This window comes from Volvox carteri (genome assembly GCF_000143455.1).
Source record: "Volvox carteri f. nagariensis unplaced genomic scaffold VOLCAscaffold_1, whole genome shotgun sequence".
Lineage (NCBI taxonomy): Eukaryota > Viridiplantae > Chlorophyta > Chlorophyceae > Chlamydomonadales > Volvocaceae > Volvox > Volvox carteri.
In genome coordinates this window covers 3,311,291-3,323,365 of record NW_003307545.1, presented here as the reverse complement: position 1 = coordinate 3,323,365, position 12,075 = coordinate 3,311,291, and the positions used below count along the sequence as shown (strand labels likewise).

The 12,075-nt window shown below is 60.9% G+C and overlaps 1 protein-coding gene across 1 annotated transcript; it reads left to right on the top strand.

Moving 5' to 3' along the window:
• Positions 1-9,925: 9,925 nt before the first annotated feature.
• On the top strand, positions 9,926-11,753 carry cyc12 (guanylyl and adenylyl cyclase family member; the record flags this gene model as incomplete). The annotated part of the gene is made up of 3 exons (XM_002946125.1): positions 9,926-10,105; positions 10,910-11,053; positions 11,541-11,753. The coding sequence occupies 3 exons, from the start codon at positions 9,926-9,928 to the stop codon at positions 11,751-11,753; spliced, it is 537 nt and encodes a 178-aa protein (XP_002946171.1).
• Positions 11,754-12,075: the final 322 nt, after the last annotated feature.

Sequence of the window (12,075 nt, the reverse complement as noted above, 5' to 3'; positions counted from 1 at the left end):
GATGAGGTATGGGACCGCATAGTAAGCTGCTGAAGTCATCAATAAATCTTGAGCTCTACAATTATCCGTGCTAGGAGTTTTTACACTTTCTTGCGTGCACAACCGACCGACCGACCTTCCTGCAATTATTAACCGGGCCTGTGTACGGGCAACGAGCTGTAATTTGTATAAGCCGGTAGCAAGCCAAGCCATCGGAACAGATGCAGGTTATGAAAGCGATCCGCCATGCATGTTGCCAGAAAAGGTCATAGTCTGGAAAAGTTATTGTTCGTACCAGACCTGTTACGGCGTAACTTAGGCTTGGCTAAAGGAGACGGACGTGATAACTGCAATACTGACTGATTTACTTTCATCAATTGCGGCTAGGCATGCTCTTGCAAGGATAACGTACTTCTCTTGGGCGTTTCTTTACCAACAAGGTTAAGCAAAAGGTGTTTCTATTTTTAAGTTGTTAACACAGAACTTCAATGAAGGGGCCTTGAAACTTAACAGGAACCTGGCTTCAGCACTATCTTTCCTCTTTCCTTCTTCTTGAACCAGCATGCCAGGCTTTCCGAGAGCCGCCTACTGACATCAGCCTTTTGAGTCCTGCTTATGCGAGAGGCAAAATGTCAATCCAACAGGACTGCTGGCCACCATGGACAGCTTGTTGCGCATGGCGACACGAGCGAATGCCAACCGCTGTGCAAGGACGAACTACGGAGTTATCTTGATGGCTCTGGGAAGGTGTTGGCCCTTGCTGTGATTGGAGTTCAGTGCTTACGGCCTAGACGTTGGGCTTGCGGCTTCATTCCTTCTTGTCTCCGACCCTCCACCACGGAAGATGTGCCTTGCGATAGACGTGAACAGCTGTCTTTTGCAACAGTCCTTGTGCTCGGCGGATACTTGTCTTGTCAGGTAGGAGAGTGCATTGAAAACGGGTCACACCCATTGTCAGCTGTGTAAAGCTTGACAGCGTCGTCGCGCGCACAAGCATGCAGGATGTGGACGGCCTTTTCAAAGCTTGGATCCAAAGGCCAGCTGGCGAGGTGCTTCGCGCAGTGGCGAGGTGGGGAATGCTGTACTCGACACCGCTGCGGGCACCGGTTCAGACGATGGACCTGATCGCAGGTGTGCTGTTTCACGCACTCCTTGCTACATGGAGGTCAAGCTGTCGGGATCTCTGAACTCCCCTGACCTAGGTGCTGGCGGGCCCGAGGTGGAACAAACTTACCAGGTATGACGGCAATCCGGTCGCCACGAAAAAGCATGCTGATCTTTCAGCTGCAATTACAAGCACTCCCCCACGATACGAGCATCACTCCTTTATGGTCCTCCTATTCAGGAACATGCGTTGTCGGGCTCTGGATGTCTTCCTGTGGTAGGAGCTTTACGCGCTCCTCAGTGTCCCGTGCACCTCAGTGCTCCCCTCCTTTATACATGCTCCTCAATGTCCCATTCGACTATATTCCTTTCCCTCCACCTTCCCTTAAGCAGACCAAACTTGAGCCCCGGCCGCATCATGGTCCCCAGTGTACACAACTTTGCGCCAGTTTAGTCTCCGTAGTCATCTCAACCTTATTGAACAGTCTTGCACTTTTTCCCAGCGTTATTACCAGCGTCAAAAACAACGAAAGCTACCCACGACTACCCATGCGCCGCCGCGCCATTCCCACCGTGTTACGCGACAGGTTAAGAGCTGCACGTACGATGACGGCAGCGGTCCCCACGTTCCAGGGTTGTTGGTCATGCAGCAGGGGCCCCCCGCTGGAGTCGTGACTGCTCCGCAGCCTGTCGGCATCTCAAACCATCATCCAACCGACATGGGCTTCTGGCCCACATTTTCTGCCGCGCTGAGCAGCCGGATGCTGGACATGTCAACGCTGACTTCCCACCCCACTGTGGCCGCAAACCTTGCCGTGGAAGGTGCCGCGTGCTGCGTTACCCTGCTTCAGTTTCCAACAGGGTGAGGCCAGAGTGGTTGCGAGGTGGAAGAGCTGTTACCGGGGTCAGCAAGGATACGCGTCGTGCTTTGTGGTGTCAATCGCTGTGCGATGCCCGCGGCGCGTAGCACCTTGAACTGCATTTGTACGCCTACCCTCTTCATCAAGTCGTTTCCCATTTTATTGGGAGAGCCTCGCTTTTAAAGACAGCCCCGGTGACACACCGACACATACATACACTCATTCAAGCACGCGTGTGTGTATGCGCACGCATGCACACACACGCACACAAACAACGCTCGCGCTATGATTTGACGCGTGTGTTATATATAATTCACACAACAACACATGACACCGCGCGCGACTGGCCCGCACCTGGTCCTAGCGAGCGGCTCCCGGTTCTGCTCCCTCGCTGCCACATGAAAAGACGTACGTCCCGCTGCTTGTCCAGTCCGCACATCCGTCTTTTGAGCAACAAAATGGCCATCCTTCCATACAGCCCTCACCCTAATCTGCGCCGCATTGCCGTGATGTGCCCATGGCCGTGCTGTCCTGGCTGGCTGGCTGGCTGGCTGGCAGGCTAATCCTCTTTCAAAATCCTCGCTCAAAAGCTTTTGCTGGCGATTTAATCGGCAAGCCGCTGGGGATTTCCTTTCTGCGCCAGCTGCTGAGCGAGTCCACGAGTCCGGACGCTTCCGGAGACCCCATGGACGCCATGCTTCAGGCGCTGGAGTCTGGCAAGGTACGGCAGCTGGTGCAGTACAGTCGTAACAGTACTCGTCCATGCGCTTGGAAATTGAAAGCTTGGCTGACCCAGATCGCCGCCATTCGGGACGTTGGCATATGGATTTTAAAGCCTTGAAAAGAAAACAGAGCCGTGGCGACCCAAATCGCCACGAAGGTAGTGGCTCTGGGTCCCAATTCTGCGGGAATGTCATCCTCGTAGCCATGCTTTTGTGTCGTCCCCATTAGATGCTTGGCAATCCATGTCCGGTACAGCGGTAATCGAATTCCCTTGTTGGCGCCTTTTCAGTCTAAAGAGCTTGTATGTATTCGCACATGTAACATACTCTTGGCATGCCTTCGGCTTCCAGGCCGGGCGTCTGGGAAATGAGTGCAGCACCCCCTGCGGTCGCGAGCTGCAGGAGTTCGAGGTGGTCGTGCAGGTCCCCGCCACGATGAGAGATCTAGAGCGCACCTTTGAGCGACGCGGCAGGGACAAGGACTCTGGCGCGCTGGGCACGATAAAGCAGCTGCATCTGCAGCGATACACGAGCGCCCTGACCGACTTGCTCACGACGGATGACCCAGAGGGGCCCCAGGAGGTCCTGGATACGGAGGAAAGGATGTTGCTCGAGGCATTGACGCGCTACGGCTCGACATCGCGCGGCGTCGGCGGGGAACGCGACGGCGTCGGCAGTGACCTTTCCGCCGTAGACGGTGCGGCCACTGGCGGGATGGCCGCTGGCCGGCGGCACGTGCGCCGCAGCATTAGCCTCCGCGAGGTGGACGCTGCGCCGTTGCGCTCCCCGACTTACGCGCTGGCGGAGGCGCTGCACCGTCCCGTGCAGAGCATCTACCGTGCGCGGCGCCCCGACTCCCAGCGCGCCCACCTCATGACGCAAAGCCGCGCCGCAAGCTTCTCCATCCTCGCCACAAGCACTGGACGTTCCTCGGGCGCTCGGACCATTACGCTGCTCAACAACCCATCGTCGCTCCAGCCCGGTGACCACGTGTACGGCGGTGGTGGCGGGTCGGTGAGTGGGCGGAGTCGCCTGGCCTTGGCGAACAGCAGCACGCTGTACTACTCCGGGGAGCTGGCCAGCGGCCCGCGTGTACGCGCCGATACGGTGCTGGGCGCGGCTGGCGCCGTCAGCAACGGCGTGTCGGCTGCGGTGGATTATCTTGGACTTGGGCTGTCCAGGCGCGGCAGCACGTTTGCTGCTGGCCATACAACGACGTCATCACACGGCGGCGGTGCCGCTGTCACAAGAGACATCCGAACCGCGGGCATTGTTCCGCCGAGGCAACAACAACATCAGCAGCTCCTGCAAAGTCACTACCAGAACAAGAATCATGCCCATCACCTTCACAGCCAGCCCCAGCAGCAGCAACAGCAACAACAACGAACAGTGGGTGGCTGCGGCAGCTTTGACGCAGGCGTGGCAACCCACATTCCTCGTGCCCGCATGGGACCCTTGGTATCGGGGGAGAGTGCATTGGATCGGCGCTCATTGGAGGGGGGCAGTGTCGTAGCTGCTGCCCGGGAAGGTGCCGCTGCTGCCACTGCCTCGGGCCGGGAGGCGCCGCCGCAGCTTGGCGGCGACGGCGGCGATGGGAAGCCACTGCACGGCAGCACTGAACAAAGCCTTTCCGGACGGCCAATATCGCAGCCAACGCTTGACTTTGCATTAGTCGCTGCTGGTTCCAGCGGCCTTAGCAGCTGTTACAGCGGTCCCAGTACGCCAGGGGAGGAGGCCTGGGTCGTCGTGCGAGAACGCGAGCTAGGGCTACCTGCCTGGGGCCCTGCCAGCGGCGGCGGTGCGATCGCCACGTCAGCGTCGGCGCCTGGGATGGCGGGGGATGCAACGGGAGCGGCTTCATCGCCGCCGCAGCGTCATCGGGCAGCTCCACGTTCCGCACGCACCGCACCGGCGCCGTGTGAGGGCCGTGTCCTGCACAAACCCTCGGCTTCCCTGTCCCGGATGGGAGCCGCCACTGCGACCCAGCGGTCCTCTGCTGGCCAGCTGGTCCTGGTGCCTACAAGCCTAGCGATGGCGCGCTTCAGTAGCCCGCCTGCCGTACGTGCGACAGTGCCAGCGCGGCTCGGAAGCCGGGCGGTCCTGAGCCGTGCCGCGGGGAACGGCGGCGCCAGCGCGGCCGCGGTGGACGCTGCCGCTGCTTCTGCGTTGAACGCTGCGGCGCTGGGGCTCGCCTACCAGCGTTACGAGGCTCAGTTTATGGACAGCGGTAGTACGCGGTCGGGCCTGGCGGTCCAGGCTGGGCAGGCAGTCGGCGGCAATAGCCAATCGTCGGCCTTCACGCGGCCTGCGGGTCTGGACTCCCTCACCCTCGCGACACTGTCACTCATACGCCACACGAACATGAGCACTGTGGGCCGCGATGATAGCGCCGTGCATCAACGTTCGCTGCACTTTCAGCTACAAGCATCGCAACAACAGCAGCAGCAGCAACAGCAGCAGCAACAGCAGCAGCAACAACAGCTGTTGCTAGTCGCACACAGCTACGAGCCAGTGCTCTCTGTGGCAGGCTCCAGGCTGGGCAGGGAGGCTGCTAGGACTGTGGAGCTTATGCCGCATGCGCTCGCTCAGGCGACGAAGAGCGGTTTCTTCCGGACTTTCTCAACGCCGACCGACCTGGGGTGTCTGGGGGGCCCCCCGGGTGGGGTTGCCAGTGCTTCACTCCTGGGTCGCGACACGCTCAAGGGCCGAGGGGTGGAAGCCTCCAGCAGCACCCTGGCAGCGGATGTAGCACAACAACCAGCCAAGACGCCGCCAGATAAGCGCTTCAGCGTCTGTGCCGAGTCGAGGAGTTTGGGAAGCGCCGGGTCACCACTGGCATCGGTGGCGCCGTCGCCCCAGCCAACTCAGTCGGCCAACTCACGCAGTGGGCCCGGCGGAGAGGTGCGTAATCTTCTACCACCCCTACTGCAGCGGGCACTGTCGCCGCCGTTGACTTTCCCATCCAGAAGCGGTAGTGGTGGTGGTGCTGGTGGTGCTGGTGGTGGTAGTCTTCCCGCACCACATGGGGGTGAGACTCCTGCGGCGGCTGGAGTGCCGTCGGTGGGATTGGGTACGCAAGACCATGAATCGCATTTGCTGCTTCTGAGCGCCGCCAACGATGAGGGCCCGGCCGCGGTGGAGAGCGGAGCCGCTGGTGTGCGGGGTTTGTCCATGTCGGTCTCCGTACACACAGGTGACTGTACGACGGCACCTCTGTCCGGCATGACTACAGCCACTGGCCCCGCCACCACATCTACCACCACCATACAGCCGGCCTCGCCAAATACCTCTAGCCTGGCATGCAGTCCACACCAATCATCGGCAATACGGCCATCTGCTGCGGCGGCGGCGGCAGCGGCAGCGGCAGCGGCAGCGGCAGCGACGACGGCTCCGCCGTGGTTGATGCGCACTCTGCGATCAGTCCCGGCGCCGCGTGACACATGTCCCCTTGGAACTGGGCAGGAGAAGCAGAAGCTTCCGCCAAACCAGCGGCCACAGCAGCTGGTGGTGCCGTCGCTGGCGGCGACCCTCGAGCCGCCCCGGAGCTCCGGCGGGAGCGGTGCCGCTGGCTCTGGGTCGTACCTGCCCGCCGGCTTTGGCTCCATGCCGGCTTCGCCATCGTCAGGGCGCCCGTCGCTGCTGCGGGCGATGAGCGGCCCCGAGGACGATGCCATGCTATGCGGTGGCGGCGGCGTGGGCGACAGCGCCACAGTCTGCGGATTTCGCCCGATCGTATCCGACGCTGCACGTGCCCTGCCCCGCCTGCTGCACGGATCTAAGCTGTTGAACAGCTCCCCTATGGAGGTGCCTCCGTCCATGCATCTTGCCTCTGCTGACATCCTGTCGACCACCTCCGGCATCGTCGCAACTGCAGCAACGGCGTCTCGGCCGCCTCCAACACTGGCGACTCCGGCGACAGCAGGCACGATGTTTCAGGCGAAGGTCTTACCGCAGTCGCAGCAGGCGACGCCCACGGGCATGGTGCCTGCTGACGGCGGCAGCGCCGCTGGTGCTGCTGCTGGTGCTGCTGCCGCGGCGGCGGCAGCGGCTGTTGCGACCACCAGAACGACAGTGACGACGGGGTTGTCAACAGCAACAGCAACAGGCGTGACGGCGTCCTTCGAAACCAATGCAGCCGGAGACACGAGCTTTGGCGGGGCTTTATCAACTGCGCCGGTCGACGTGGTTCAGTCTATGGACGGCCGCCGGCGCGCCACAGTGGACGGCCTCCACGGGGAATCGGCCACAGGAACCTTCCCTGCCAGCAGCCATGAGTCCGCAGCCCAGCGCGAGCCCAGTCTGGGTGCGGCCCCCGCGGCCTCGAACCTGCGCAACATGCGCCAGCGCTCCCGGCGTAGCGTGCCGCTGCGTTCCCAGAGCACCGCCCGCAGGCTGACGCAGCTCCTGAGCAGCTTTTCCAGCCAGGTGCCGATCGGCAGCGCTGGTGGCGCCCTCACCGCCTTCTCCGTTAACCCTGGCGAGCCGCCTGGCTCTGGACGCCAGCGGCACAGCTTGATGCTGCCGTGCTCAGAGGTGGGCATCGCTGGCGATATACCCACCACCAGCGACGGCACAACACCTGGCGGGGGCGGTATGATTGCGGCAGCTGCCGCCGTCGCGGCAGGAGCGATGCGTGGCAGCAGGGCCCCAGGTCGCATCAGTTCTGCGGTAGCCTCCACCGCCAACGCTCATCCTTCGAACGCGGCGGCGGCCGCTGCCGCGGCCGCCGTGGGAACCGCACAGCGGCGCGTCTGGCACAAGGTAATCGTGCACTGCGCCACGCCGCTGTCGCCGGCGCAGCCAGCGGGAGCGGCGGCGGCGGCGGCGGTGGCGGGTGCGCACCTCAGCCCGCTAGGACGTGACGGCGGCTCTGTGACGAGCGGCGTTCCGACCAGCGCGCTGTTGAGCGGAGGCACCGGCAGTCGGGCTGGCGGGGGTCCCCCAATCGGTAGCCGTGTCCTCACGCTGACGCTGACTCAGATCGACGTCACAGAGCAGGTGGAGGCGCAAGCGGGACTGGCGAAGCTGCTGGAACAAGAGCACAAGGTAGGATGCAATCCGGGACTTGCCGCCCATATCAACCTTCCAACAGCATGGAAGCCTTTTCCAGAGCGCCCGATCAGGGACTGGAATGCGTTGTTGTACTGTCCTCCTGCTGAGTTGCTGAGTTCTTGTGCGTTGCTGCTATGTGCGGTGCGACGCTTACTGCTCGGCGCCGCCGCTTTGACGGCGGTGCTGCCAAGTGAGCGCAAATACACGCGCGGTGTGCGTGCAACCCGCGGCTGGCTAGGCTAGCTACGCTTGCCACCGCCCTACGACTTGCGCCGCCGTGGCCACTTCCATACATACTGGTATAACATGTGTATCCTGTATGCCTTGGGTGCGGCTGAGGTGTGGCCGTGGGATTACCGTTTAGGGTCGGTGGGGGGTTGTGGGGGTTGTGAGGGGGGGGGGCCCGGACCCGGGCAAGGTGCGTTGCGGACGCGGGGCGAGGCCTGTCTATGGTGCTTGCCGGTGAGGGACTGTGTCCACTGGAACGGACGGCATCCACAACCCCCCCCCGTTGGGCGCCACGACGACTGAAGCCGTCCTGCCTGGATATAATCCGTCGTCTTCTTGTTGCGCTTGCGCGGCCGCAGGTCCTGGAGGGCATCTTTCCAAGGTGGGTGCGGCGCGAAAGTGCGGGGGCCTTCTTCTTGCGTGGCTGTGTGCATGTGGTGGCCAGCAGCGGACCAGCAGTCCTTGACCAGCCGGTCTTTTGCGTTTGCCGCGGGAGAGAGGAGGGCGCTGTACCCGCGTCCGCGCATGCATGCGGCACATATTATGCACGCGGGGTGGGACGGGGGGCGGGGGGGCCTTGCATGCATGCGCGGGATATAATGAAACGTGTTGGAACAGCCTGGGAGGCACCATAGCCCCAGACCCCGCCAAGGAAGGAGAGGAAGGAGAGGAAGAGCAAGTGCGGAGACGGAAAAAGGTGGTCGTCTCGGAGTACGCGGATGAGGCCCAGTGCAGTGCAGTGCAATGCCGGGCCCCCAGCTCGTGTCTGGTAGTGTCTGGACGTGCATCTGGTCTTGTCCTCGGCACACTTCCCAACCCGGGAGTTCTCATCACGGGTATTGCGGCACCCTACCCGCCGTTCAACCCGACTGCGGACTTGTCCGATTTCTCCTCCAGGATGCGGTGTTCAGCCACCATCACCACTATTACCAGCATACAGTAGCTGTATGGTAGTACCTCATATAGTAGTGTCTCACATCACATATACAGGCACATGCACACACACACATATACACGCACGCGCACGCACATATACACGCACACATATACACGCACGCGCACACGCATACACGTGCTTCTCCGGACCGGTGGCAGGCATGTGATCGAGTACATGACGCTCCAGGAGGCTGCCAGGGCCTTTCCCGGCGCCTCGGCGGCGGCAGGGGCGGGGACCAGTTTGCTGTCGCTGGGGCCTGGCAGTGTGGAGCGCATGGCTTCGCTGGCGACCTGGCACCCGGGGGTCACCATTTTGTTTGCAGGTAGGGGTCCGAGGGCTCCGAGGCCAGGACTCTGGGCCGCTGGACTGCCCGGTCTGAGGACTGTGGACTTGGTAGTAGAGTGTCGGTGTGTGGGGCGCATCTCCTTGGACGGAGCGCCTCGCCCTGTGCGTGTATAATGGTGTTCCCTCAGTGGCTGCCTGCCTACCCGCCTGCCTGCCTGCCTGCCTGCCTGCCTGCCTGCCTGCCTGCCTGCCTGCCTGCCTACCTGCCTGCCTGCATGCATGTGGGGGAGGGTGTGGTTTGCAGTGGTATGCCGCGAGCGCCTTCTTCTTTGCGAAACGGAGAAGATGTCGACGCCCTCTCCCAACTGGCGTGATGCGCTCCCTCCCGATGCCAGCCCATCCCCCCAGGGTTTTGCTCCTCGCCCGAGTACTGTATACTCCAACCAAACCAAACCTAACCATGCATCGCTCCCCCCCCCCGCCATCACTCGGCTTCCTCCGTTCTCGCATTGGCTTTGGACCGGGGCGCCACCAACGGACTTCTTGCCTAATGCCTAAACAAACTGAGCCTGTGTCTGTATGTCTGTATGTCTGTATGTGTATGTGTGTGTCATTGACCCGTACGTCCAAGTGTGTCCTGCCTTGTACCTGCGGAGGGAAGGGGGCTGCAGCCAACCCGACTGCAGCTCCCCTGTCTCCATTATTGGCCCATATCCCGAAATGCCGCTGTACGTGCAGATTGCGTGGGCTTCACTTCCATGTGCCATGCCGCCACGCCACTTGCTGTGATGGCCTTCCTGAACCAGCTGTACTCCCGGTTTGACGACATGATTGACATATACAAGGTGTACAAGGTGGAGACGATTGGAGGTGAGGTTGGCCACCTGCAGCTACCTGCGCTACGTGCGGCTCAGCGGGCTGTGTGTGTGTATGCGTGTGTCTCTGTGCGTGTGTCTCTGTGTGTGTGTCTCTGTGTGTGTGTCTCTCTGTGTGTGTAAATGAACTGAGGCGCGAGGCGTAAGAGAGAGATTGTGTGTGTGTATGTGTGTGTGTGTGTTTCTTCGTGACACCAAGTTCGTGTCCTGGGTTGCAGTTGGTTGGTTCGCATCACTATGTCCCGCAATATATTCGTTCAGCGATACATCTTTCCGCCTCCTCGCCCTTCTACTCCGATCTCTTCACGCATCTTGCCGTGTGTTCCCCCGTCCCCACCTCCCTCATGTGTTCCTCTCGCGGCTCGATCGCTGCTTGACCACTGCTTGACCCCTCCACCACCAGATTGTTACATGGTCGCCGGGGGACTGGTGGCCTACGATGATGACGGTTACAAATCCGTTATCAGCGGTACGGAGGACCCCCTCCACGCTGTACGGGTGATGGAGTTTGCAAAGGTAGGTGTCAACGTGTCTTTCAGCCTGCCTATCTGTCTGTCTACCTGTCTTCAGAACTCTTTGGCTTCCCAACCCAAATTGGTTGGGAAGCTAGAACCACACTGGCCAGGCCCTAACACCGGCTTCAGCAGCGGCAGCAGCAGGAGCATGCTGCACAGCCATGTACACGGTTTCCCCTTTCGGCTGCCGCGGGGAATACTTCCTATGTCCACGGGGCGTTCATTTAAGATATCCGCACGTGCTGCATACCTCTTGACCTCCTGACCTCCTTTCCTCTCGCCAAGGTTCTTTCCCTCGTCCAATCCTTAAACCCCTTTTACCTACCTTACCACTGTTTTATCGCCTCTCCAGGCTATGCTGCGCGCCTCACGTGATGTTCGGATGCCGCATACCGGCGAGCCTGTCCAGATGCGGATCGGCCTGCACAGTGGCCCGGTCACGAGCGGCGTGGTGGGCGACCGGATGCCGCGCTTTTGCGTTTTTGGTGACACGGTGGTGAGAGGCAGAGCGGGGGGACGTTTTTTGGATGTGTGTGTGGGGGGGGGGGGGAAGAGAGGAAAAGGAGTGAGTGCATTGGCGGAAAAGGAAAGAGCGGGAATATGGACTGGAGTGGGAAGGATGAAAGATGCACCAGAGAAAGAGATGCACCAGAGAAAGAGATGTTGGGCCGCACTGTCTGAATTTCTGACTGTCTGACTGTCTGACTGTCTGACTATCTATGGAATTAGGTTACATTCTACGACAGGAAGCGGCTGCCGGGAACCTTGTGGCCATCGAGTTGGTGTCCCGGTTCCATGTCCCATGTCCCAGCCGCCCCCAGGGCAAGCGGCAGTTGGGGCTTTAAGATGGCTAAAAGATTCTTTATCTTCAATAATATTAACTAATTTATTTTGTTCGTCGGGCAATAGCACTATAGGGCTGACTAACCCCCTCTACTGTATCAACTGATTTCCCCCCTGCCGCCGCCGCTGCTGCTCTTCAGAACGTGGCCAGCCGCATGGAGACCACCTGCCGCCCGGGCGCTATTCACGTGAGTGCCGCGACGCAGGCCCGCCTTCCCAGCGAGGCCTGGCGTGATCTGGGCATGACATCCGTCAAGGGCAAGGGCGAGATGCGCACCTTTGAATGGGCGGGTGATGTGGACGCGCCGGTGGACGGCGGACAGCTGCAGCGGGTTATTGGGCTATACCTCTAGGGGGCAGCTGCTTCGTGGAAGAAGAGAGGAACTTCCACGGGGTCGGCGTGCGTGCGTGCGTGCGCGGCGCGCGCTGTCGGCGCCGCAGCAGGCTGCAGGAGCACCGATGGGAAGATACAAAACCATAGGGGCCTGGCCTGGTTGGAGGAGCCCCCCAAAAGCCGCAAGTAGCGCTGAGATATGCGCGTGCGAGAAATTGAGAGGCTCGAAGACTCTTTTGAGGCGCAACAACAACGCGTGCTGTCTCCCCCTTCTGATACAGCTCATCATCGCATTAGCATCAACAAGCAGACCGGCATCAGGACGGTGGTTTAATAAAAGG